This window comes from Leucopleurus acutus, assembly GCF_964270905.1.
Source record: "Leucopleurus acutus genome assembly, chromosome: 14".
Taxonomy (NCBI): Eukaryota; Metazoa; Chordata; class Mammalia; order Artiodactyla; family Delphinidae; genus Leucopleurus; species Leucopleurus acutus.
Window position 1 is genome coordinate 16,105,072 of NC_139156.1, and position 25,499 is coordinate 16,130,570.

At 40.4% G+C, this 25,499-nt stretch overlaps 2 protein-coding genes across 7 annotated transcripts in view; one reads left to right on the top strand and one right to left on the bottom strand.

Moving 5' to 3' along the window:
- Positions 1–12,617, bottom strand: part of TDRD1 (tudor domain containing 1) — a gene marked incomplete at its 3' end in the record, with an annotated part of 34,937 nt that extends 22,320 nt beyond the window's left edge. For 4 of the 6 annotated variants that reach the window (XM_082854659.1, XM_082854657.1, XM_082854656.1 and 1 more), the window contains exons 1-8: positions 11,672–11,984; positions 9,464–9,522; positions 4,927–5,071; positions 3,396–3,501; positions 2,838–2,901; positions 1,564–1,668; positions 1,157–1,339; positions 501–644 (exon numbers count right to left, since the gene is read on the bottom strand). In XM_082854659.1, coding sequence (XP_082710785.1) covers positions 501–644; positions 1,157–1,339; positions 1,564–1,668; positions 2,838–2,901; positions 3,396–3,501; positions 4,927–5,071; positions 9,464–9,522; positions 11,672–11,972 — 1,107 coding nt within the window. In that variant the 5' untranslated portion in view covers positions 11,973–11,984. Of the gene's footprint in view, positions 1–500; positions 645–1,156; positions 1,340–1,563; positions 1,669–2,837; positions 2,902–3,395; positions 3,502–4,926; positions 5,072–9,463; positions 9,523–11,671; positions 12,003–12,507 lie in introns of those variants that run through there. The other 2 variants (XM_082854655.1, XM_082854660.1) reach the window with 2 other exon arrangements.
- A 12,158-nt stretch (positions 12,618–24,775) lies between these two features.
- CCDC186 (coiled-coil domain containing 186) overlaps positions 24,776–25,499 on the top strand; it is a 48,751-nt gene continuing 48,027 nt past the window's right edge. Inside the window, exon 1 of the mRNA XM_082854196.1 lies at positions 24,776–24,911. The gene's annotated coding sequence lies outside the window, so the exon portion shown is untranslated. The remainder of the gene's footprint in view (positions 24,912–25,499) is intronic.

Below are 25,499 nucleotides of genomic sequence, written 5' to 3' on the forward strand. Positions count from 1 at the left end.
AATTAATTATGCAAAGATTTTTTTTAAAGACAATGTATTTCATGCTGAATATTCATCAAAAATCTTCAAGTACTAATCCGATAAACAATTTTATCGATAATTATTTGTCTCTCTTGATATTCTATCCACAATGCTTTTCCTTTTGGGACTTTAAGCTTGAGAAATCAATCAAAGGATGGTTATTATCCTTCAATTACACATAAATTCAAGTTGTTTCCAAATAATGTAATAAATATAAAAATGATTGTTTTTAAAGAGCAGATTGATAAGATGTCCCTAAAAATGCTAAGTTACCTACCTGAGGCAGTACTTAACTAAGTAATGCCTAATAAAATGGAGCCAAGAAAGTCCATGATTGTTTCTCTACATAGTAAAAGATACACCAATAGGTCCTTTCTCATAATAACCATGGCAACAAACACGCAAATATTATGTCCATCAAAACATTAAAAACAGCTCCTTTGGGATGCTATTAGGAATTCAAAAAGTAAGAGACTTACACAAGGAGGAAACAAGTCAATTTTTCTGTTTAGTTGGTGAATTCTGTTTACTGGAATTATTTCTTCATTTCCATAATCAATATATAAGACTTGTGCCTTCTTCTGCAGCACATCAACATCTTGTATTATTACTCTGTTCCAGGTCTGAAAGTGAAATATAATGGTATTCTGCTTCTAAACAGCATTTCACAATCTTAGGTTTAAAAACTCTCAATCTACAGAACATGCAAAGGAAAAGTTACTGTTCTGTTCTGAGATACTCTATGAACAAGTTACCTTAATTGCCTAAGAATCTGGCTCAGAAATCCCCAAATTTGTCCATTTTAGATGCTTTAATATACACAACAATTCCCAGGCTATTCTAGCCCAGCGGACTCTGTGACACACTAATGCCTCAGCTACACAAATAAACACAAGCTCTAGGACTAGCAATCACTCTGTACCCAGCAACTGAGGAGCCTACATGCAGAGCTGGAGTGGCCTCAGGCAGGGAGGAAGTAAGCAAACAGACGTGGACTCCTGACTGAGGAAGAGAAACAGCAGTGTGACCAGAGTCTCACCTCAAGCCATCTAATGCATCATTAAAAGCTCTGGTGTCAAGCTGATAGGACCAAAGTAAATTAAAATGTCTTGTTAAATATTTCATTAGGGGTTACCTGATCGACAGTGTACTTGGCAACACAAACTTCCCCCTTTACAGGAATATAATCTTCTTCATGTGCCTTATTTGCATATGTTTCCTTTAAGCTCGCAGACAGTTGGTTCATGTATTCTAAAACTTCTGAAGAATGTAACTGCACATAAAAGTCACCTGGGTGTTTGAATTCAGTAACTATACCCTTTCAAAGACAAAAAAGCTGCAATAACTCACTGAGAACAAAGCAAATGTTAATTTTGTAAAGCTTTATAACAAGATACAAAAAGTACTGTAGACAAGTTTTTGCAATCTTTATCAATTTCAGTTGTATTTTGGAGCTGTCTTATAAACTCAAACACAGGAAACAAGAAAATAAAAATCTACAGTTCTTTGGATCTCTGTCTATGGAAATTAAACAACAAATACCTTTATTTCCATGCTTTTCCTGAGTTGTAGGCTTCTCAAATCAGAAAACATTATTTTATCAGCACAAATGGCTATTTCTTTAGTAACTCCAAGAGGACAGTCACTCTGGTTTGAAAAAACACATTAAGTGAGTTACTTACAAGCACATGTTTAAATGATACCATGGCCGGACTTCCCTGGTTGCACAGTGGTTAAGAATCCACCTGCCAATGCAGGGGACACAGGTTTGATCCCTGGTCTGGGAAGATCCCACCTGCTGCAGAGCAACTAAGCCCGTGGGCCACAACTACTGAGACTGCGCTCTAGAGCCTGTGAGCCACAACTACTGAGCCTGTGCATCTACAGCCCATGCTCTGCAACAAGAGAAGCCACTGCAATGAGAAGCCCGTGCACCGCAACCAAGAGTAGCCCACAATCACCGCAACTAGAGAAAGCCCACGTTTAGCAACGAAAAGCCAATGCAGTCAAAAATAAATAAATAAAAAATAAATAATTAAAAATAACATAAAATAAAATAAATGATGCCATGGCCACTATTTGCTAGAACCGAGGTCAAAACAGCCTGACTCCCAGGTTTGAATGAGGGTGTAGAGAAATAACATACATCTTCTAGAGTCACTAAAACGTACCGTCCATAGGCAGTGTGCATAGCACTGGGATCACCCGAGAATCAGGCCATGATGGTGATGGCAATGTTGAGTTTATTTTTTAAAAAAGGGGGTGGGGAGGGTAGTGTTTTAAGTTTTCACTTGTTAACATTTTTATAGGAATGGATTTTTTTTTTTTTAAAGTAGAAGCTAGGACCAGCTAGAGAAAGCTAAAATTTACCTATAAAATATGAGTTGCACATCACTGATACTTTCCAGATTGCAAATGATTTACCCTATACAGTTACCTACATGGAAGAAAGGTATTAACAGGAAAAAGTGCTCCTTAGATAACAGGGCCCTATTAGAATCCAGTACACAAAGCTAGAGAGCATGTGCACGCAGGGACTACAAAGAGACAACTTTCTCAGTAGTCCACCTACAGCGAGACACGGCCATCTCAAGTCCTTTTTGGAAAAAGCTGGGCATAAACAGTTCTCATAGACCCCCAACGCTCACCAAATCTATCACTAGGTGTACAGATTTATTCAACAGGAATAAACAAACAATGGTGAAATGGAGAAATAAGTCATAAATATTTTATTTAGCTTAGGTCCTCTTATTTCAAAATAAAGGGAGTCATTAAAAATTCACTCTAAAGGCAAAGAGAAAGTAAGTATATCATACCTCTTTTTTCACTTCCATGTTCTTTGTTTCAAAAGGTGATTTATTATCTTCAAGTTTGTGGAAACTGAAATAAAGCAACCAATTATAATACTTACAGCACAGAACCAATTAAAAGTAAGGGCCACAATAATGTTAAATTCTCAACAAAATCCAGAAAGAACAAAACAGCGTCTTCCAGAAAGAATCACAGTAGTAACAAAGTAAAACAACCCCATGCTGGCTATGCAAGGGTCTGCCCTGTGCACAGGTGTGCTTCTTCCAAAAGCCACCTAATGAAAGGGAGATAGCCACAATCTCCAAGCCTCAGTTTCCCTATCTGCAAAATGGAGAAAATACCTACATTACTTAAAACAGAGTTTTGGGGATCAAAAATTGTAGAGCTGTTCACTTCAGATTTGTATACTTTATGTTATACTTAAATAAAAAAGTAAAAAGCAGCAACTTTTACATAGTTATGGCCTGCTTACCTGATTTGATCCTTATACTACCAAAAAAAAAAAAAAACCCGTATTTTAAAATATTCTCTAATGAATGTAAAAAAAAAAAAATCACACTCACTTCTGCTGAACAGGTTTGCACACGATGCTGTGGGCTGCCCAGTCCCTTCTCTGGCATGCGACAGAGCAGTAGTACGTCTGCTTGCACTGTGAGCACCTCAGCGGCCCTACAGAACACAGCCCATGACACCACCAATGTTTTATTGCAAATATTTGTTGGCAGGAACGAGACCGTTTCAAAGACGTCATTCTATTAATCATATCAAGGAGAATATGTGAAGAGGATTATGCTGTTTATGATTAGGTGTTAAAACTGAATTTATAGGGCTTCCCTGGTGGCGCAGTGGTTGAGAGTCCGCCTGCCAATGCAGGGGACACGGGTTCGTGCCCTGGTCCGGGAGGATCCCACATGCCATGGAGCAGCTGGGCCCGTGAGCCATGGCCGCTGAGCCTGCACATCCGGAGCCTGTGCTCCGCAACGGGAGAGGCCACAACAGTGAGAGGCCCGCGTACCGCAACAAAACAAAACAAAACAAAAAAACCACAGGGAGATACCACTCCACATCCATGAGAAGGGCTAAAATTAAAAGGACTGAAAACACCAAATGTTGACAAAGATGTGGAGCAACCAGAACTCACTCCCAGTGGGAATACAAAATGGGACAACTACTTTGGAAAACGGTTTGGCTTTTTCTTATAAAGTTAAGCATACACTTACCTTTTGACTCAGCAATCCTACCCCTAGGTTTATACCCAAAAGAAACGAGAACATACGTCCACACAAAGACTTATGCAAAAATGTGTAGAGAGCTCTATTCATAATAGCCAAAAGCTGGACACAAGCGAAATGTTCAACAGAACAGATATACACACTGTGATATCATGTAATGAAATGCTACTCAGCAACGAACAAAAAAATTAATGTACACGCAAAAACATGGATTAAACTCAGAAATATTTTCTGAACAGGAAAAGCTTCCCACAGAGTCTATATTGTATGATTCCATTTACAAGAAATTCTGTAACTGGTAAAATTAATTTATGGTGAAACAACAACAGTGGCTGCCTCTGGGGGGTACAGTGACTGGGAAGGGACATGAGGGAACTTTCTGAGAAGATGGAAGTATTCTTCATCTTGATTGGGCTATGAGTTTGTGCCTTTCAGTGCAAGTATGTTTTATCTCAAAAAAAGTATAAAAAATAATCAAATAAAGAAGCATGGGGCTTCCCTGGTGGCTCAGTGGTTGAGAGTCCACCTGCCGATGCAGGGGACACGGGCTCGTGCCCTGGTCCAGGAAGATCCCACATGCTGCGGAGCGGCTGGGCCCGTGAGCCATGGCTGCTGAGCCTGCGTGTCCGGAGCCTGTGCTCCGCAACGGGAGAGGCCACAACAGTGAGAGGCCCGTGTACTGCAAAAAAAAAAAAGGCATGGATGAACAAGAATGGTAGGATGTTGGCAGCTGTTGAAGCTGGGAAATGGGTGTATGATTTATATATACTCTTCTGTTTATATTTGATGTTTTACATAATAAAAATATTTTTCAAACGTGTAAAGGAATAATCCAACAGGCATCTGAGAGCAATATGCTTACCAAACAGACCGCAGCAATGGCAAGTTGTCGACCGAAGAGGAGGCCCTAATGAGCTGAAGAGTGCTGCATCATTTATGGACAAGGAACTCTCAACCAACTTGTGTACTTTTTTTGATTTTGCAGGAGACACATTATTGCTAGTCTTCTATTAAGAAAAGAGCAATAGCGGTATTAAAAGTTGGTAATAATGTTTTGTTTGTTAAATATTAGATTTGGGATTTCCTCTGCCGAGAAGACAAGATAGATGTACTTTCCCTTACTCCTACCATTAAGTACAACTAAAAACCTTGGACTTATATATAAAATAAACATATAGTGACACTGAAGGAAGGCAGCAGACAGGCTAGGAACTTGGCACCCAGAGAAGGACATGGCAGTGAGTCCCCAGAGTTTTTATTCTGCCTCATATATCTCAGATGCGGTGCTGGAGAAGTCAGAAACACCCAAAGGCACAGACGATAAAAGCCCCAACAAAAAGCCTGCTCGCTTGCTCTCTCTAGCCAAAAGACCAGGAAAGGGATGGCCCAGCCAGACAGAAAAACTTTATCAGTAACTGCTCTACTCCAGACAGTTGCCGCAGAAAAAACTGTGGCCCCATCCCACCAGCAAAGGTAGACTGGGGAGCCTAGACCTCCACCTTCACCAGGCTACAGTGAGGTGCCCCTCTCTCCCACTTGGGTGGTATCAGAGAAGGCCAACAGAGTAGGGAGCCAGCACTTCATCCTCGTGGGGTCTCCCTGTGGAGACCGCATGGGGAGCATGGACTTCTGCCTGGCAGTAAACAGTGTCCCCCATTCCCCCCAACTACCAGCACCATTGGGGTGGTGTTAAGAGGAAACCTAGTGGACAGTCAGGATTTTCCACCACCATTCAATAGTAATGAGTGGAGTATCTCCAAACCCTTCCACCTCCAATCCTCCCTCCACCTCGTGTTAAGTAGAGAGGATATGGGGGGGGGCAGTAAGGATGCTGGGAAGCTGAACTCCCACCCTTGTCCAGCCAAGAACATTCTGGACCATAGAACAAACTTCAACCAATTTAAAAGAATTTAAATCATACAGACGGTGTTATTCAACCACAATGGACTTACACTAGAAATCAGTAACAGAATGAGAACAGATAATCTCCAAACATTTGGAAACTAGACAATACACCTCTAAACAATGCATGAGTCAAAGAGGATGTCGCAGGGAAATGTTTTAAAAATACACTGAACTAAAAGAAAATAAAAATACAACATATCAAATTTGTGGAACACAAAGTATCACCAAGACAGAAATTTAGAGCTCTAAAGTCACATACTAGAAAAGAGGTAAAGTCTCAAATTAATAATGTAAGTTCTCATCTCAAGAACCTAAACAATAAGAACAAAACATGCCCAAAGCAAGCAGAGGAAGGAAACGATAAAGATAAAAGCAGAAATCAATGTAATTAAAAATAAAAACTTGGAGGAAAAATATCAGTGAAACAAGACCTGGTCCTTTGAAAAGATGAACAAAATTGATAAATCTCTAGCAAGAATAACAATGAAGAAATCAGAGGCAGAAATTACCGATATCAGGAATGAAATAAGGGATATATTACTACAGACCATGAAGATATAAAAATGATAATGGAATACGTCGAACAACTCTATGTAGACTTCACAATGTAAGCAAAATGGACCAATTCCTGAAAAATCACAAATTATCACAATATGAAATAGATAATTTGAATAGCCTTATAAATATTAAGGAAACCGAATCATAATTTTAAAACTCCCCAAAAAATAAATCCCCAAGCCCATATGGTTTTTACCACCGGAGAATACTACCAAATGTTTAAAGAATTATTACTTAACACCAACTCTATACAATCTCTATTCCAGAAAACTAGTATTACCTTGATACCCAAACTATACAAAGACAATAAAAAAAAGAAAATCGCAGACCAACTTCTCTCATGAAAATGGATGTAAAAAATCCTCATCGAAACAATATCAGATATAATTCAGCAACATATAAAAAATAATTATACACCATGACCAACTGGGGCTTATTCCAGGGATGCAAGACTGGTTAAATTTAAAAAAAATATATCAATGCAATCCACCAAACTAACAGGCTAAAGGAGGAAAAAAAATCACAACAATATCAATGGATGAAGAAAAAGCATCTTAAAAATTTCAATACCTATTCATGATATAAACTCTCAGAAAAGTAGGAATAGAGAAAACTTCATCAACTTGACAAAGATCGTCTGCAAAAATTCTATAGCTAACATTATACTCAACAGTGAAAAGACTCAGTGCTTTCCCCCTAGGTTTGGAAACAAATATGTCCACTGTCACCACTCTTAACATAATGCTAGAAGTTCTAGTCAGTGCAATAAAGCAAGAAAGGGAAATTAAAACCATATATTTTAAAAAGGAAGAAATAAAACTGTCTTTTATTGGCAGATGATATAATTGTCTATGTAGAAAATTGCAAGCAGTCTACAAAAAAATTCCTAGAATAAGTGACTCCTGGAAGGTCACAGGATACAAGATAAACATGTGAAATCAACCATATTTTTATATATTAGCAATGAACGTGAGGACACATGAAATAAAATATATAACAGCATTTACAATCACTCATAAAACAATACTTAGGCGTAAATCTAACAAAACATGCACCGTTGGTAAGCTGCAAACCACAAAGTGAAAGAAATAAAAGAATATCTAAATAAATTGGGAGACAGATTGTGTTAATTGGAAGATTCACCACAGCAAAGATGTCAACAATTTTCAAATTGATATACAGGCTTAATACAATTCCTATCAAAATTCCAGCAAGATTTTTTGTAGATACAAACAAGATTGTTCTAAAATGTATACTGGAAAGGAAAGAAACTAGATTAAATGATTTTGAAAAAACAAACAGAAAGTGGGAGGAATCACTGTACCCAACTTCAAGACTGACCATCATAGCTCCAGTACTGTGTGGTATTGGTGGAGGGAAAGACCCATAGATCAGTGGAAAAGAAAAGAGAATCCAGAATAGACCCACACAAATTAGCCCAGCTAATTTCCAACAAAAGTGCAAAAGCAATTCAGTGGAGGAAAGATAACATTTTCAACAAATGGTGCTGCAGCAATTGGACATCCCTAGCCAAAAAAAAAAATTAACCTCAACCTAAGTCTCACAACTTATAATTAACTCAAAATGGACCACAAATTTAAATATAAAACTACAAACTTAGGGGGGAAAAACCCCAAAACTTTCTGCATCTATAGCAGAAAAAGTTCTTAGACTTGACACCAAAAGTATAATCCATAAAAGGAAAAATTGACCAGGACCTAGCTAAAAACTTTTGCTCTGCTAAACATCTTGTTAAGAGAATAAAAAGACAAGCCGGAAACTGGGAGAAAATATTTGTAAATCACGTATTTGACAAAGCACTAGAAGCTGTAATATATAAAGAACTTTCAAAACTTGGCAGTAAAAAAATAAACAATCCAAATTAGAAAAGGGACAAAGACATGGGAGAACATTTCACCAAAAAGGACACACAGATGGCAAATAAGCACATGAAAAGATGTTTATCATTAGCCATTAGTCAAACAAAACCACAATGAGCTATCACTACACAAATGTGACAATAGGGAAACTAAAAATAGTAACACCACCAAATGCTGGTGAGGATGCTGGGTGCAGAGAATCTGGATCACTCATACATTCTCAATGGGAATGTAAAACGGTACAGCCACTCTGGAAAACACTTTGGCAGCTTCTTAAAAAACTAAATATGCAACTACTATATGACCCAAAAATGCACTCCTGGGCATTTATCCTAGAGCAAAAACAAAAATTAAAAACTCATGTTCACATAAAACCTTACACATGAATGTTTACAGCAGTTTTAGTTATAATAGCCAGAAACTGGGAACAATCCAGATGTATTTCAATGGGAGAATGTTTAAATAAGCCACAGAATACTACTCAGCAATAAAAAGCATTGAACTATTGATACATACAGCAATCTAGGTGAATCTCCAGAGAATTACGCTGAATGAAAAAAATCCAATCCCAAAAGGTACATACTCTATGATTTCGTTTATAATAACATCCTTGAAATGACAACATTTTGGAAATATGGATTAGGTTAATGGTTGCCAGGGCTTAAGAAGGGGGTAGGGGCAGGAGGGAAGTGGATGTGACCATAAAAAGGTGCAGAAGAGATCCTTCGAGTGATGGAAATGTTCTATATCTTGCCTGTATTATGTCAATTGCCTGACTGTAATATTACACTATAGCTCTTCAGCTTATTACCACAGGAAACAACTGGGTAAAAGCTACAAAGAATCTCTATTATTTCTTCCAACTGTAGGTCAATCTATAACTACCCAAATAGAAAAAGTTGAATTTTATTTTTAAAAAGATACTAGGCTACAGATAAGACAGTCTGACCTTGAACAATACCCGCAAATTGAGTAATTCTTCATTAACACGATATAAAAACATGTTTAGAATTTTTTATCCAAAAACACAAAATAGAAAAAAAATAAGTAACTTACACTATTTACTTCTTTGGGTGGTGAATTATTTCCAACATTTAATGGTGACACAGAGTTACCTGGGATGTAAAACATAATGCCTAATAAAAGTCAAATATTACTTTATTCCTGAAAATGTACAGTAACATAATTAGGTAACATTCAGATAATAAAGCTATACCATAATGACCTTAAAGCTACACTATAAATAAGTAACATCCTACTTTTCCTAATGAAAAAAAAGGATTTGTTTGAAATTTCCTTGACTACTATATACCTCACTGTGAACTTTTCTCCATTCACGAAGGCAACAAGTTACCAAGCTTTTTGAACTCCAGACTCTATACCCTTAGAAATTACTGAAGACCTCAAAGAGCTTTTGTTTACATAGCTTGTAACTATCAATATTTAGCATTATTAGAAATTAAAACTAAGTATTAGAAATTTCAAATACTAGTAGTTGAAATTAAAACTAAACATTTAAATATATTTACTTAAAAATAGTAACTGCATTACATGTTGACATGGTTTTTTAAAAACTATTTTCCAAAGCAAAAAAAAAAAAAATTGTGTGAAGAGTGGCACTGTTTTACATTTTTGCACATCTCTTTAATGTTTGGCTTAACCAATGATAGTTGGATTCTCATATCTGCTTTTGAATCCAATTTGTTATGACATGTTGCTTTAACTGTGAATTAAATCTGGCCTCACACACATACATGGTTGCAAATAGGAGTAGTATTTTATGGCCTTCTCAGGTAACTGTGGATATTCTCCTTTAATTCACCCCAAAACTCAAGAGGTAGTTTAAGGGTTAGCTGCAATGTGGAATCTAAAACCGTTATCAATAAACTTTTCATACTGTTATATTAGAATCCACTGATTTATCTTGCACTTTAAATGGATTTTTACCCATGCAGGACTACAGAGCATCATGCATTGGTCTTCAGGAAAAGATTGAGAAACTCCTGAGTTATGCAGATCTTCCAAATGTTGACACATTTCATAAGACAGTACCGAAAAACCTTATGTGTTAATATCACCATGCATCTCACCAGAAAAGTCTTTTAAGTATTGGGAAGCTGTCAAGCTCAGAGTGGCAGATACATATTTCCTGAAATTCTCATTTTTGCTTGAAAGCTTGCACTTTATCATTAGCAACAAAATACTGTCAGCTGTTTTCTTTGACGTGACAGGCTCACTTTGTCCATTTTTGAGAAAATGACTGCCAGATATCTAAGCCCGAATGACCACAGTGTCTCATTCTTTTCAATTAAAAATGACATTCCAAGAAAAGTTTCCATTCAGCTCACAACTCAATCACACACATGCTTTTCATACTTCAGTAAGCAGCAAAAGTTAGGAGCAATTCCCATTTTGTTAAACAAAACACTAAAAATACCTGTACACAAGGCTCAAGACTTATTAATAAATTTGTACTGCTTTATCAAGGGCATTCTTAAGTAAAACTGACCCTTCTGGGTTGTTTTGTCTTAACTGCAAGGGCATGAAAATGAAAAACAATGACCACTAGCCCAAGCTGGTACCTCTGCTAAAGGCAAGTTAACAAGGTGCCAGAGTCTACTCACCTTTGCTTTTGCACCACCAGCATAAAGTCAGCACAGTGAAAAAGAGCAAATAATGTTTTAATATTATTAGGAAAATAGTTGTGACTCCAGAGGCCCAAGGGCCATACTCTGAGAACTACATCACCATAATATTAAAAGATCACATCTCATACACATTCACAGAGGCTAATTCCACCAGGCCCCAGTCTCCTTAAAAAGCAGATTTTTAGAATTAAGACTAAAGGAATGATTTAAAAAATCAAATGAAACAAGTTAATGTCTTAGACATACCTTTGTGAGCTATTACATGCATAAAATCTGCACAGTATTTTTAGAATACGGCCAATCTTTAGAACATCCATGAAAAGCCAGAGTGTTTGCTTTCTACATTCCCAGTATGTCTCTGGATTGGGGCAGGTGGGGAGGAGGGAGGCTTGTCTGTAGACACTTTCTCCTCAGGAATCCTTCTGTGATTAATGTAGCCAAAGGTAGCTACTTGGCATCTGGTTTTTCCTTCTAAATTAATATGTATATGCAAATCCTGTAAGTTAGCCATTTGGCTGTTCTGTTAATAGCACACTGGTGTATAGTTACACATACTTTCGATAAGTCGAAGAAACCATCAGAATCAAGTAGTATTAAGCCTACAGGTTTTACTCACCTGTTGGCAGCATCGTCCTGTCTCCTTTGGATCCAGCCACTTCTCCACTGATGCCATTAGAGTTTGAAGATTCTGAATTGTCTTCCTGACTAGCCAGATATTGTTTGGTTTGCTCACAAAGCAAAAAATTTTTCTTTTTATTTCCATTCCCTGGGCTTTTCAACCTGAAATTAGGATGGTTAGGATGTCCTCCGGTACTTCTTAAAGACTCATGCGGTGGAAGCTTGCTTTCATTTTTCTCAAAATTAAATGGCTCTGTCATTTTACAGCTAGATGCCTCCAAATTACTTCTTGACATCATATTAAGCGGCAATTTAACATTCACAGAAGTCTAAGGGAAGAAATGTATTTAAAAGGCAACTTTTAATTCCAAAAGTAGAAGCACTGCAGGGCCAGGTGATTTCTCTTTATGTAACAGCTCTTTCTCATCAATGATTCCAAAGCAGATGTAACTGTAACCATGATATCAAAGCCTGTTCTACAGGCACAAGAAAAGAACGATTCTTTAAGTACAAACTCCCAAGTTTAACAGAATTCGACAACGGGCAAATCAAGAGACATCAAAAGAGTTATCTCTGGATTCGACACCATTCCTTACTTTAAAAAGCTTCTGGAAACAACATGAATAGAAAAGGACCATCAAGTTTTAAACGAAGTACTTCCGACCTAAAGCCTACAACTTAATGGTGAAATACAATAGAGGGTAGTGTTTAGATCAGGTCATCCCCTACCTGTCTAGTCTCTCAGAATCCCTCTATCCTCCCCTACTTGTTGCTCTGCTATGTCTTTGACTATGCTGAACCAGGTCCCCAGAATGCCCTCACTCTCTCATCCACCTGGTCAACCCTTTCCTTCCTAGTCATCCTTCACAATTTGCCTCAGCTGATTCCGGTTTGGTCTGTTTTTCCCAAGTCCTCTGTTTCATAATGTCCAGCTGGGCTTCCATAAATTGTAACTTGTATCTACTGCTTTTAAGGACTTATCTGTGTGTGCCCTTCACTGAAAATAAGGTACACATACTGTTGCAAAGCGCTTCTGAGAAACCTCTAATCAGACATTATGTGGGCTTGTTGTTTCCCTGTTACTCCTTGAAAATACTAAGTGTTTGCACAGAGGAAGTAATATAAGTAGACAAACAACTCTTAGTTTTAAGTAGTGACCTATCGCTTTGTCTTTATTCTGAAGACAAAACTTCTGCCTATCTTCCCCAAACTGCTCAGGAAAAAAAAAGGCAACAGATAGCTGAAACTGGTATGAGTAATAGCTAAATATTATTTGACCTTATTTTAAATAGAAGATAAAGAGCAGAAAAATCCTCCCTCGTGGTGTCCTAAAACTTCTATCTCTGCTCTAAATCAGGCCCAGCCTAATTCAATGACAGTACAGAAAAGAATGAAATTTACAAAAAGAAAGAAAAAAGAAATACACAAGCAGACAAGAAGATCCCTAATAGAAGGCCGGCAGATGGGTAGCTGTGGCGGGAGATACTGTAGCTGTCAGGGAAAGCATACCTGTAGCAGATATGTTCAGGTATACCTAAACTGAAGGATCAGATTGAGAACTACTATGAAGGATGCAGTAAGACAGAAATACTGTGAAATTACAAAAGGAAAATAACTTCCAGGGGATGCTGGGTGGCGATGTGAATATTGAGTAACGCTAGACTCTGTACAAGAAATATAAAGAACATGCATTTAAATTATTAGGGCAGGCTTCCCTGGTGGCACAGTGGTTGAGAATCCGACTGCCAATGCAGGGGACACGGGTTTGATCCCTGGTCTGGAAGGATCCCACATGCCGTGGAGCAACTAAGCCCGTGTGCCACATCTACTGAGCCTGTGCTCTAGAGCCCACGTGCCCCAACTGCTGAACCCCGCACGCCTAGAGCCTGTGCTCTGCAACAAGAGAGGCCACCGCAGTGAGAGACCCATGCACCGCAATGAAGAGTGGCTCCCGCGCTTCCCTGGTGGCGCAGTGGTTGAGAGTCCACCTGCCGATGCAGGGGACACGGGTTCGTGCCCCGGTCCAGGAGGATCCTACATGCTGTGGAGTGGCTGGGCTGGTGAGCCATGGCCGCTGGGCCTGCACGTCCAGAGCCTGTGCTCATCGCAACTAGGGAAAGGCCACGTGCAGCAACGAGGACCCAACGCAGCCATAAATAAATACATACATAAAATTTAAAAAAAAGTATTAGGGCAACTACCACAAGGACAAAAACAAAGCATAACTTTAAAATCACAATCCAACAGGGAAAAAAAAATTCAAGTATGGTAAACAGAAAATATCAAATAAGATGACAGACCCAAGCCCAAGTAATCTAAATATCAATGATTCAGTCTCAAAATAGAAAAAGAGAGATGGACCCAGGGAGGAAAATATCCAGATACGTACTGTGCACAAAAGGCACACATTAAACAAAATACACGGTAAGCCTGAAAATAAAAGGACTAAAATGTGTGCTATGCAAATAACCAAAATAAAGTTGGGCTGCTAATATTAATAGCATTAACAGCAGATAAAATAGAACTCAAGGTAGAAAATATTGGGATAAAGAGAGATATTTTACATTGGTAAAAGAAACCCTCCCAGGAGAGAGAGGGGCCAGAAATCTCTGACTCACAATGACATCGCCTTGTGATGTATAAAGTAAAAACTGATTAGAAGAGAAATGCAGTCACAATAACGACACACCTGCTTTAGACACATAATAGTCAACAGACAGAAAACAAGCAGTGATATATTTTACTAACACAATAAACCTGATCTAACAGGGACTAATACAACCAAGAACATTCATTTTTCCAACACTGAGACATAATGGACTACGAAGTCCACTTCAACTAACTCCAAAAGAAACTAGTTCCAAACGGGCCATGTTCACTCATCACACTACACAAACCTCCATCTCAGATTTTGCTTCCCAGAGAATCCCTGTGCAACACCCACAATGGAGGATGAGGAGTTTGGGTTTTATTTATTTTTTTATTTCTGGGGATCTTAGTTCCCCGACCAGGGATCAAACCCATGCCCCTTGCTTTGGGAGCTCTGAGCCTTAACCACTGGACCACCAGGGAAGTCCCTGTTTTATTAAAGTGGTAAAATACCATAAACGAAATGATAGCAAACATGATTAAATGAACAATTAAAAACTTACAAAAAACAGCAAAGAGGTCGGAAAAATAAGCACTAACACAAAGATGACAAATTTGATACCTTTTAAAAAGTGGAATAGTAAAAACATCCAGACACTGTAGCAGACACTGTGGGTAACCGACCCAAACATCACCTTCTACTTCTGATTTGCCAGCTTGAGTTAAATACTGGCCATAATCAGAGTTCTGAGTGGAGCTTCTCAGAAAGCTCTCTCCTTTCCTGACGGACAGGGACAGATTTGGCTAGCAGGGTCTTTCACTTCTTTCTTCCTGCAACACGGACCTGAGGCCTGAAAATATATCACCCACAATGCAATGAGAAAGCAATAAGCATGAGAAAGCAGCACATCCTCAGGACAGTGGAGAGGAGAAGGCAGAGCCTGGTGTCCCTGGCAGAAGCCCTGACTCCAGCCCTGATCTGCCTAGGCACAGACTTGCTGTGGCATCAGAAAAATACACCTTTGGATTTTCTGCTATTTGAAGCCCAATGGACACAGATACCAATAAAAAAAAAACGAGCAAAAGGCATGAAAGGATACATAGAGGATGAAGATTCATTGATGAACATAAGGGGGAAAACATTCAACCTCATTTGTAACAAAAAAATTCAAATTGAAATAACTATATATTATTTTCTATACAGCATAGGTGCAAGTAAAACACTCATTACTGAAGGGAATATAAATTAATATGTTCTGCCTGAGAAATAAGTTGGAGATTTATATATGTACATGTGTATTATACATAATATAGTTATATAATATATATGTGCATATTATACATATATAACATATAATATATATTCTTAAAAATATTCATAGCCACTCACCTGACAAGTCTATTCTAGAAATCATCCCACTGAAATAATCTTAAATATCAAAAAATATGGCATGTATAAATATCCATTTAAAATAGAAAAAAAAGGAAAAAAGTTAACAGTGATGCTTCTACTACATAGAATATTATACTACCATTTAAAATCACAGCTTTCAAAAACATTGTAAAATGTCTATTAGAGTGGCAAATGAAAAATCAGAAAAACACTGTATATTCAGTATAATAACTGCAAAATAAAAAAGAACAAAACTCCATGTAAAAAGAGATGAGTGAGATACATTAAATTTTAAATAACAGTGTTCTGGGGTAGGTAAGTTGAGGAAATCTTTTTCTTTTTCAATCTTTTTCATTTTCCAAATTATATTTTAGGATGATTTACTTTTATATAAAAAAGCATGTTAAAGATTAAAATATCATTACATGTTCAAACTTTTTTTTCGTAAACTGTGGTTAATTTTAAACCAAATAAAAGATCACAGTAATATTTAAACCACAAAACCAGGGTACAGACACTGTTTCAAGACACCATTGGGACCCTCAATACACAGACTTTAACTTCTGAAATAGCTTTTCTAACTTTGTCCTTATTAATAAGGCTGACAGTCAATCCTTAACTCTTTACTACCCTGTAGAGTCACCTATAGACAATTATTTTAAGTTGCTTGAGTGCAGGAACCATGTCTTACTAAAACAACTTACAAAAAACCCTCTGATTTCCCACAGTGCCTACGACCGCATCTGGTACAATGCAGCATTCAAAAGATACTCGTATGGGCTTCCCTGGTGGCGCAGTAGTTGAGAGTCCATCTGCCCATGCAGGGGACACGGGTTCGTGCCCCGGTCCGGGAAGATCCCACATGCTGTGGAGCTGCTGGGCCCGTAAGGCATGGCCGCCGAGCCTGCGCGTACGGAGCCTGTGCTCCGCAACGGGAGAGGCCACAACAGTGAGAGGCCCGCTTACCACACACACACACACAAAAGATACTCGTATGATAAAACTATCTAAAATGCACTACTGCACTGTTTTCCTGACAACCTGGACAGGGAAAGTTAAATTCACTGTCTGAAATTTCATCTAGCAATCTTACAGGGAGAATTACACCATGCTATGAGGTTTACTGAAATTTAATAGCAATACTTCATGTCTTACCTCAACTCTTCCAAAGTCCAAAAATTAATAAAGTTATTTGACTTTAGGAAGGATAACAATCAGTTTTAGACCCAATGTAAAGTGTAAGCAGCAAACAAAAAGGATTTAAGCTTAAAAGAAGCTCCACCTATGGTGGAATATTTAGGTTAGAATTTAGGTTATCTCACTTGCCTCACCCAATTTAGGAATTTTCATTACAACACCCAGGGCAAATAGACATCTAGCCCTGTCCTATAACTAGAAGCTTCTAACTTCCTTTCATTTTGGACGGCCAATTGTACTGCATGCTTCTTTATAAAATGGTTCTCTTCCCAAGTGACTCCTGCTGCTGCCCCGTGACCCCAACCGTTCAAAGATCTGAAATGGCCACCATGTCCACTTTCCTCCAGGTCCTTAATCTTCTAGACTTCTCACAATTCAGCACTTTCTCTAGTTCATCCGAAACCCTCATATAGACAGGACTCTCCTAACAGCACAGGATTCTAGATGTGGGCCAACAAAGGGTCAACAGGAGAATCACACTATCCCTGACTCTGAAAGTTACTTCTTCCTATGCACTAGCTTTTGGAGGGAAGCCTGGACTACTGGGAGTACCCATAAAACTTGCACTCATCTAAAATCTTTTGGAATTTAATTTTTTTTAAATGTGTAATTATCATACCATGCAATTGTCTTTTTTCTTTTAATTTACAGTTCTGTGAATTTTAACACATATATAGATTTATGTAACCACCACAACTGGGATACAAAATACACTTTTAAAGCCGAATTTGAACATTAAAAAAAACTAAGAATGTGCGTTTATCCTTACTTGGCTTCATCGTGTGTCAATCACTGGGGCATATTTGAATCTGGAGAGGACAGGCCTTATACCATAGTTCTGTGTTTCCCAATCTTGGGTTGCAAACTTCTGGAATATACAGATACAGAGGTGTGATAGATATTGCTTTGGGGGTCATACCTTGAGGACAGGCTTACCTCACAGTTTTAAAATAAGCAGTTCCCCCATATACAATCCACTATTTTTTACACGCTACTAGTGACGAATAAAATATATTTATGATAATCCTCAAATCTACAGTAATTAGTTTTGTTTCCTTAACCAAGACTAGAGATTAATTAGAAGGGTTCCCAAATTTCTTTAAGGAATCACTGATGTAATAAAAGAGCAGTGGAATGAAAGTAACTAACTTCTGCAGTTCTACAGGCAAAAATAAGCCCTTGGTTTTGTGTTGTCCTTTTGTTCTGTACTTCATGAATTGATCTCAATAAGACCTGATGCTCCCCAAGGGGCAAAACCTTTCTTTTACTCCCTTGAAATCCAGCTACCCTTCCCCTATGAAGCCCAGAGCATCCCAGGATACACTGTAAACAGTGACATAAGGCCTCTCCTGTCTTTCCAAGAGACCACAACCTAGAGGCTAGAGTAAACCCACAGTGAGTTAATTCCTTTAATACCAAAAGTGCATGCAGCAGATACTTAAATACTTTTTCTTCTCTGTTTGCTTTTGTCCTCCTGGTAACCCCCTGCATCCAGAGAGAATGGCTATTCAAAGGAAACAGTCAGTTTTAAAGCTATGAAACTCAATGGTTCCACAGAACATGAGCTTTAAAGTCGGTCAGACCCAAGTCTGAGCAGTCTCATCTTCCTCATTTAGCTATGCTACCTCAGGCAAATCACTTCATCTTTCTAGGATTCAGTGGCTGTTAAGTGTGGCCAGGAGTAGTAACTTCCTCACAACACCTAATCATGAGGATTAAATGTGACACTGCATGTAAACTACCCAGCACAGTGGCAGGACCTTACTAAATCCTTAAAATGCAGCCGTTATTTTTACTTTACTTCTATACCACTCCCACACACAAAGAATTTCTTCCACTCAGGTGGAATTAGTTTGCACACTGAAAACGAAACTAATTTGAAGATTAAAGTATTACTATTTCTTTATTCCTACAGACAAGGAAGGGAGACCTGAGAAGATTTAGTAACTCGCCAAAACCACGAGGACCAGCGCCATTACACAGCTAAGATGAAAACTCACGTCACATTCCTAGGCCGTGCAATTGCACATTCATAACCGGACGACTCAATAAGGGAACCAGAGGCCAACAGGGCAAGCATATTTATAGCAGGGCCTGAGTGCCAAGAAAAGCGACTAGTACACAGCAGACATGCTATAAATACGTGTTAAATGAACCAGTGTTGCCTCACCTATATGTAAGCGAATGCTGCGATGTATCTTCCTTTCTACAATAGATAAGTAGGGGGAAGAAGTCTAAAAAGTATTGTCTGCACTGTAGCTTTGAGTTAAATGAAGACATTGAATCCACGAACCAAACTGTTTTAGAGTGAAGGAGAAAGAGGTCCTCCAATGGGATGCAAGCGGATGTTCACACTTTGGAGAGTCATGCCTGGAAGTATTAACTATTTTACAAATCTGCTGCAAGGCCCGCATTTGCCCAAAGCTCAACTCGCACGTCTCTCGCCCCTCCTCCCAATACGCCCCTCCTCCCAAAACCTCCCACCCCAGACCTGCCTTCCCAGCCAAAGCTCCTAGGGCTTCTCTCAACCTTCCGTACTCTCTCCACTTCCAGGCCCCTGGTACCCGCTCAACGTACGACCTAAACGTTCAGCGCCCAACATCCGGCGCCCAACGACTGAAGCTCCGTAACCCTCACGCAGTCCCTTTCGCTCCCCCATGCGCCTGGGAATCCTGACCTGGAAAGAGGCAAAAGGGCCGCTGACCCCGACCAGCCTCTGAAGCCTGGCGGTGGTGGCACCTGCCCGTGTCCCGGAGCCCCGGCCGCCGGGTGCGCTCCCCGCGCTTACCTCGCTCCTGACGCCCAGGCAGCTCTCCCGCGGCAGCGCGCGCCTGCGCAGTCCGCATCCACGTGCTGCCGCTGCGGCGACGTGCTGCCGCTGCGGCGACGTGAGCTCTCTGCGCGTTGGGAGCTGCGCCCTGGGCCTAGGGGTGCCATTTTTGTGCTCTAACGTTGGTACAAAAGCTGAAGGGTCAGAGGGAGGTCCACTGCGGAAACTTAAAATAGTCGTTTTTGCTTTTTCTAGAAAGGAGTCCCTGGAAACTCCAAGGGCAAAAATGCAGACCTTGTCTCCGCAAGGGTCACTTGAGTTATATTAATCACTTAAAGTCTTAAGAGGTTTTGTCAAATCTATCCACTGCTTCTGCCTGCACGTGGAAACCAGGTACACGTGATCACACTGTTTGCCCTGAGAGCACGTGATTATAGGTTGATGTTGCTCAAAGAAAAAATATTTTTAACTATTTTTTGAACTATGACCTTTAAAAAAATTCAGAAGAAAAAGGGTACCCTTATGTAATCATCACCCAGTTCAATATTATCAATTTACGGTCAATCTTGTCTGCATCTGTACCCCACATACTCTCCATCCATTGTTTTGAGGCAAATTCCGACTTGTATATTGTTTTCTTTTTAATAGATTTTATTTTTAGAACAGTTTTAGAAATACAAATAGATTGAGAAGACAGTATGGAGAATTCCCACATAAGCCACACCCAGTTTTCCTTATTAGTAACATATTAGTAGGATATGTTTGTTACAATTAAGGAACCAATATTGATACATTATTACTAAAGTCCATATTTTATTTAGATTTTCGTAGTGTTTACTTATTGTCCTTCTGAGCCAGGATCCCATTCAGGATAACACACTTATTTAGTTGTCATGTCTCCTTAGGCTCTTGGCTGTGGCAGTTTTTCAGACTATCCGTGTTTTGATGGCCTTCCCAGCTTCCAGGAGTAATGGTGAGGCATTTTTGTACGATGCCCCATTGATGGAATTGGTCTGATATTTTTCTCATGTTAAGAGAGTAGTTATGGGTTATTAGCAGGAAGACTACAGAGGTAAAGTGTCATTCCTATAGCATCATATGAAGGGTACATTCTATGAGCATGATTTATGACAGTTGATATTTTCCATGATCACCTGGCTAGTACTTGTCAGGTTTCCCTACTATAAAGTTACTTTTTTCCCTTCCCTTTACATACTATACACTTTGGAAGAAGTCATTATGTGCAGTCTACACCTAAGGAAAGAGGGTTATGCTTCACTTCCTTAAGGGCAGAGTACTTACAGAAATTATTTAGAATTTTTTAAATATAAATTTATTTTTAGCTGCATTGGGTCTGCGTTGCTGTGTGAGGGCTATCTCTAGTTGCGCTGAGCAGGGGCTACTCTTCGTTGTGGTGTGTGGGCTTCTCATTGTGGTGGCTTCTCTTGTTGTGGAGCACAGGCTCTAGACATGCAGGCTTCAGTAGTTGTGACACATGGGCTCAGTAGTTGTGGCTAGCGGGCTCTAGAGCACAGGCTCAGTAGGTGGGCTGCACGGGCTTAGTTGTTCTGGGGCATGTGGGACGTTCCCAGAGCAAGGCTCGAACCCGTGTCCCCTGCATTGGCAGGCGGATTCTTAACCACTGTGCCACCAGGGAAGTCCCTATTTAAAATTCTTTTGCATGGGAGATTTGTCTCTCCTCTTCTATTTATTAATATATTCAATCATCTCTATCAGTAGGAACCCATAGATATTTATTTTATACTTTGGGTTATAATCCAATACTACTTTATTTCCTTGCTCAAATTCCAACTTTGGCCATTGGGAGCTCCTTCAGTCCTTCTTTTTTTATAAATTTATTTATTTTATTTATTTATTTTTGGCTGCATTGGGTCTTTGTGCTGCGCATGGGCTTTCTCTAGTTGCGGCGAGCGGGGGATACTCTTTGTTGTGGTGCGTGGGCTTCTCATTGCGGTGGCTTCTCTTGTTGCGGAGCACGGGCTCTAGGCGCTCGGGCTTCAGTAGTTGTGGTACGCAGGCTCAGTAGTTGTGGCTCGTGGGCTCTAGAGAGCAGGCTCAGGAGTTGTGGCCCATGGGCTTAGTTGCTCCGTGGCATGTGGGATCTTCCTAGACCAGGGATCGAACCTGTGTCCGCTGCGTTGGCAGGTGGATTCTTAACCACTGCGCCACCAGGGAAGTCCCTTCAGTTCTTTTTTGTTCTCCTTTGACATACTGCCATCAATGTGGGGTTGTTTTTATTTTTTTGAGCACGTTCTTACTTTCTGGGACATTGTATCTTTACATCCATATATATTTAAGGATGTATTTTTAAAAGATTATGACTGTTAAAAAACATCACCAAAATTTATCCCACCTTTAAAAATAGTTTCCTAATGTCATCAAATTAGTATTGAAAATTTCCAGATAGTCTCAAATGATTTTTAACAGTTGGTATGGTCAAATCAGATCCTACATTTGCATTCAGTGATGTATTTTAAAAAGAGGTTTCTTGCAGCTTATGTATTGAAGTAACTGCAGTTTTTCTCACAATTTTGTTGATTACATCCTCTCTAGCAAGAATACTTCACAGGTGGTGTGTTCCTCTATTGCTCCACATCAGAAGACACTTAATATCTAGTCCTTTCTCTTTGTGGGATATTAAAATTAACTTAGCAGGTTCCAATGTTGTCAGACCTATCCATGCACTGTAAAGTTTCCAGTCAGCTTTTCATCTAATGATTCTGGATTCACTGATGATCATTACCTGGATACATTATTTCACTAGGGTTTCCAAAATGGTGATAGTCTATCTTTTCCTCTGCATTTATTACCTGAAATTCTATAAAGAACTTTCTCACATCACCTACTTGACTGAGATTCAGTTTGTAACAGAAAAGGTAGGATGCTTTATTCTTTTATCAGTTTTCAGAATGTGATGATTCCTTGGCATCCTCCAAAGGTGACCAATGACATTTTAAAAAATCAACGCTCATTGATTTTTAACCTGGTAGATGTATCTCTATTGCTGTTATTTTTGAATGCTAAAATTGTCCTATCTTTGACCAGTGGGAACACCTTTGAATTGCCTCCTGAATCTTTTTGACACAACTCCTATGATCTTTGCTTTCTTCTTTGCTTTCTGATACAACCAAAATGTCCTAGGCTTTCTTGTACATTTCTTGCCCCAGATGTAGATTTAGCCCTTGAGCTTCAAGGATCCCAGGTGACTTTTAGTGGTAAATTATATTTAGAGATGATAGGAGAATAGGGGTGTGCATTGGGTTGATCATTGTTCTAGGCCTTTCCAGTGGACAGCCTTTTTTTAAAATGGAAATGAAATGTGCCATGAGTTCATACTGATATTTCTAAATTCAAATTTAGGATTGTAGTGTTTTTACTTAATTTCTTTGATTTTTATATGTGTATTTCCTTTCTCCAATACTGAAAATCTTGGTTCCCAAGGATTACATATACGCTTTATACTAATATATTTCAGAAATAACAGTATGAATGTTATTACTGACAATATGCACACTGAAAAAGCTTAAAGTTTCTTTTTTAATTTTCCCCCTTGGAATAACATCTCAGTAGGAATATTTGGTCAATTTATTGTTTAAAAGTCAAATCATTTCTTGGGACTTCCCTGGTGGCTCAGTGGTTAAGAATCCCCCTGCCAATGCAGGGGACACAGGTTCGAGCCCTGCTCCAGGAAGATCCCACATAGCCTGTGTGCTGCAACCACTGGGCCTGTGCTCTAGAGCCCGCAAGCCACAACTACTGAGCCCACGTGTCACAACTACTGAAGCCTGCACGCCTAGAGACTGTTCTTCACAACAAGAGAAGCCACCGTAATGAGAAGTCCACGCGTGGCAAGGAAGAGTAGCCCCCGCTCTCAGCAACTAAAGAAAGCCCGCGCACAGCAGCGAAGACCCAACCAGCCAACAACAACAAAAAAAGCCAAATAATTTCTTTACTGTCACACTTTCACTGCATAATGTGCTTTAATCAGTATCTTCATTTAAGGAGGGAGGTGCCATTTCCTGTTGAAAGGAAAGAGGAACAGAGTTACAAAATGTTGAATTTTTTAAAGTGGGGTTTGTTTTTTGGTTTTGTTTTTTAGGTTTTTGTTTTTGGTGTGTGTGTGTGTGTTTTGCCAGCAGTTAGTATCAAAGAAGTTTAACCGAAAAAGAAGTTTTTCTTTATAAACTCTTGAATTGACTTGTCAGAATCAACTATATTCACGCAGGAGTTGTATGTAAGCTATCTTAAAGAACAGCACTTAACTGGACAGAGTAGGTTTGCAAACCCTCCAGACTGAAACTGCTCTCACCTTACTTCTCAGGACGCGATTAGGCAACTATATTGAATACACATCCTCCACCCACCCACCCACCCCGGCCCCCAGTACACTTTTTAAAGTTTTTTGCTAATTATTGAGCTGCTCCAGCATGTCAACCCCCACGCTGCGTGCGGGGATGAGGACACTTCCAGCGCTCAAGGCTCACAGTGCAGTACAGGCGACGAACGCACCAACAGTTTATTATTAAACAATGGCAGTAGGGGCCGCGTGGTGGACTCGAACGCGGTGTTCTGGAAACTCCCAGAACCTCTCCCAGAGATGAACTGTCTGACGGGCAGGTAGGCTGCTCCTGCTGACGCCGCCCACGTCAGGTGCAAGACACGCATCAAAGCTTGCAAGTCACAATTTTGAATTCTCATTTTTATAACTTTATGTTCCTGACTATGATGATTAAGGGCCAAAGGGTTCAGAGGGAACATCTCCAAGGAGCGCGCTCTACAGGAAGCAATAACCTGCTTGGGCCGGGGAGGGGCGTGAGAGATAGGACGGAACTAGAGGCGGGAGAACCGGTTCTCCGGGTCGACCGGGGATGCGGGGGGGTGCCCAGCAAGTCTAACTCTCGTGCCTGGCGCTCCCGGGGTAGGAGACAGCGCTGCTCCGGCCCCGCCCACTGCAGACAGGTTACGCAGGCACCAAGGGGCGTCGCGTCACGCCGCCCGCGCCGTGCTGATTGGCTCCTCCAGGGAGCCCCGCCCCCTCAGCTGTAGTGGGGCCGGCTTCAGCGTCGCCGCCATCTTTGTTGATGTGTCAGCTCTGCGGGGGCTTGGGGAAGTCGCGGCGGAGGGAGCTTGGTGTCGGCCCTGTTACTCATCGCTGCCCCCCGCCCCCGCACTTCCTGTTCTTCTGGACCCCGTTATGGAGAAGTTGGCCCCTACGCGGGAATTCCAATGGCCTCTTTAGGGGTGTGGCCTAAGGCTCGAAGAAGTGGGGTAAGTGCCTGAGGGATGCCAGGGGCGGGCCGAGGAGTCGCGGTGGCGGCGCGGCGGGCTGCTCACCTTCCGCTCCGTCGTGCCCACCTTCCGCGCCGTCGTGCTCACCTTCCGCGCCGTCCTGCAGGTCCCGGGGCGGCTCCCTGCCTGGCTTCTCTAGGGGGCGAGGCGAGCGCTGGGGGAAGGAGTTCGGAATCCCCTCCTCTCCCTGCCTCCCTTCCTCAGTCCCGGGCGCCGGGGCAGGAGGCGGCCGAGGGGTCGCCGGGGGCCGTGAGGGCCGCGCCTCCAGAGTGGTGCCTAGAGAGCGGCGGAACTTGGGCCGCTTGCCCGGTCTCCTAATGCGAACTGTAGCTAAGCCCTGCCTGCTCGGCCATCCCTCATAGACTCAGTCGCCTATTTCTCCTTTCCTCTCCAAGTTCACTGTGTATGTGTTTTATGTTGACTGTTAGCGACTTTTTAAACTCTCTTCCAAACACTGCCATTACTGTGATTTTAAGTAATTTAGAGACGATTCTTTGGGATTGTGGATATGAGAGAAATCGTTCTTGGTGTTTATGTTGCCTTTTTTCCAAGGACATCAAGGCATTT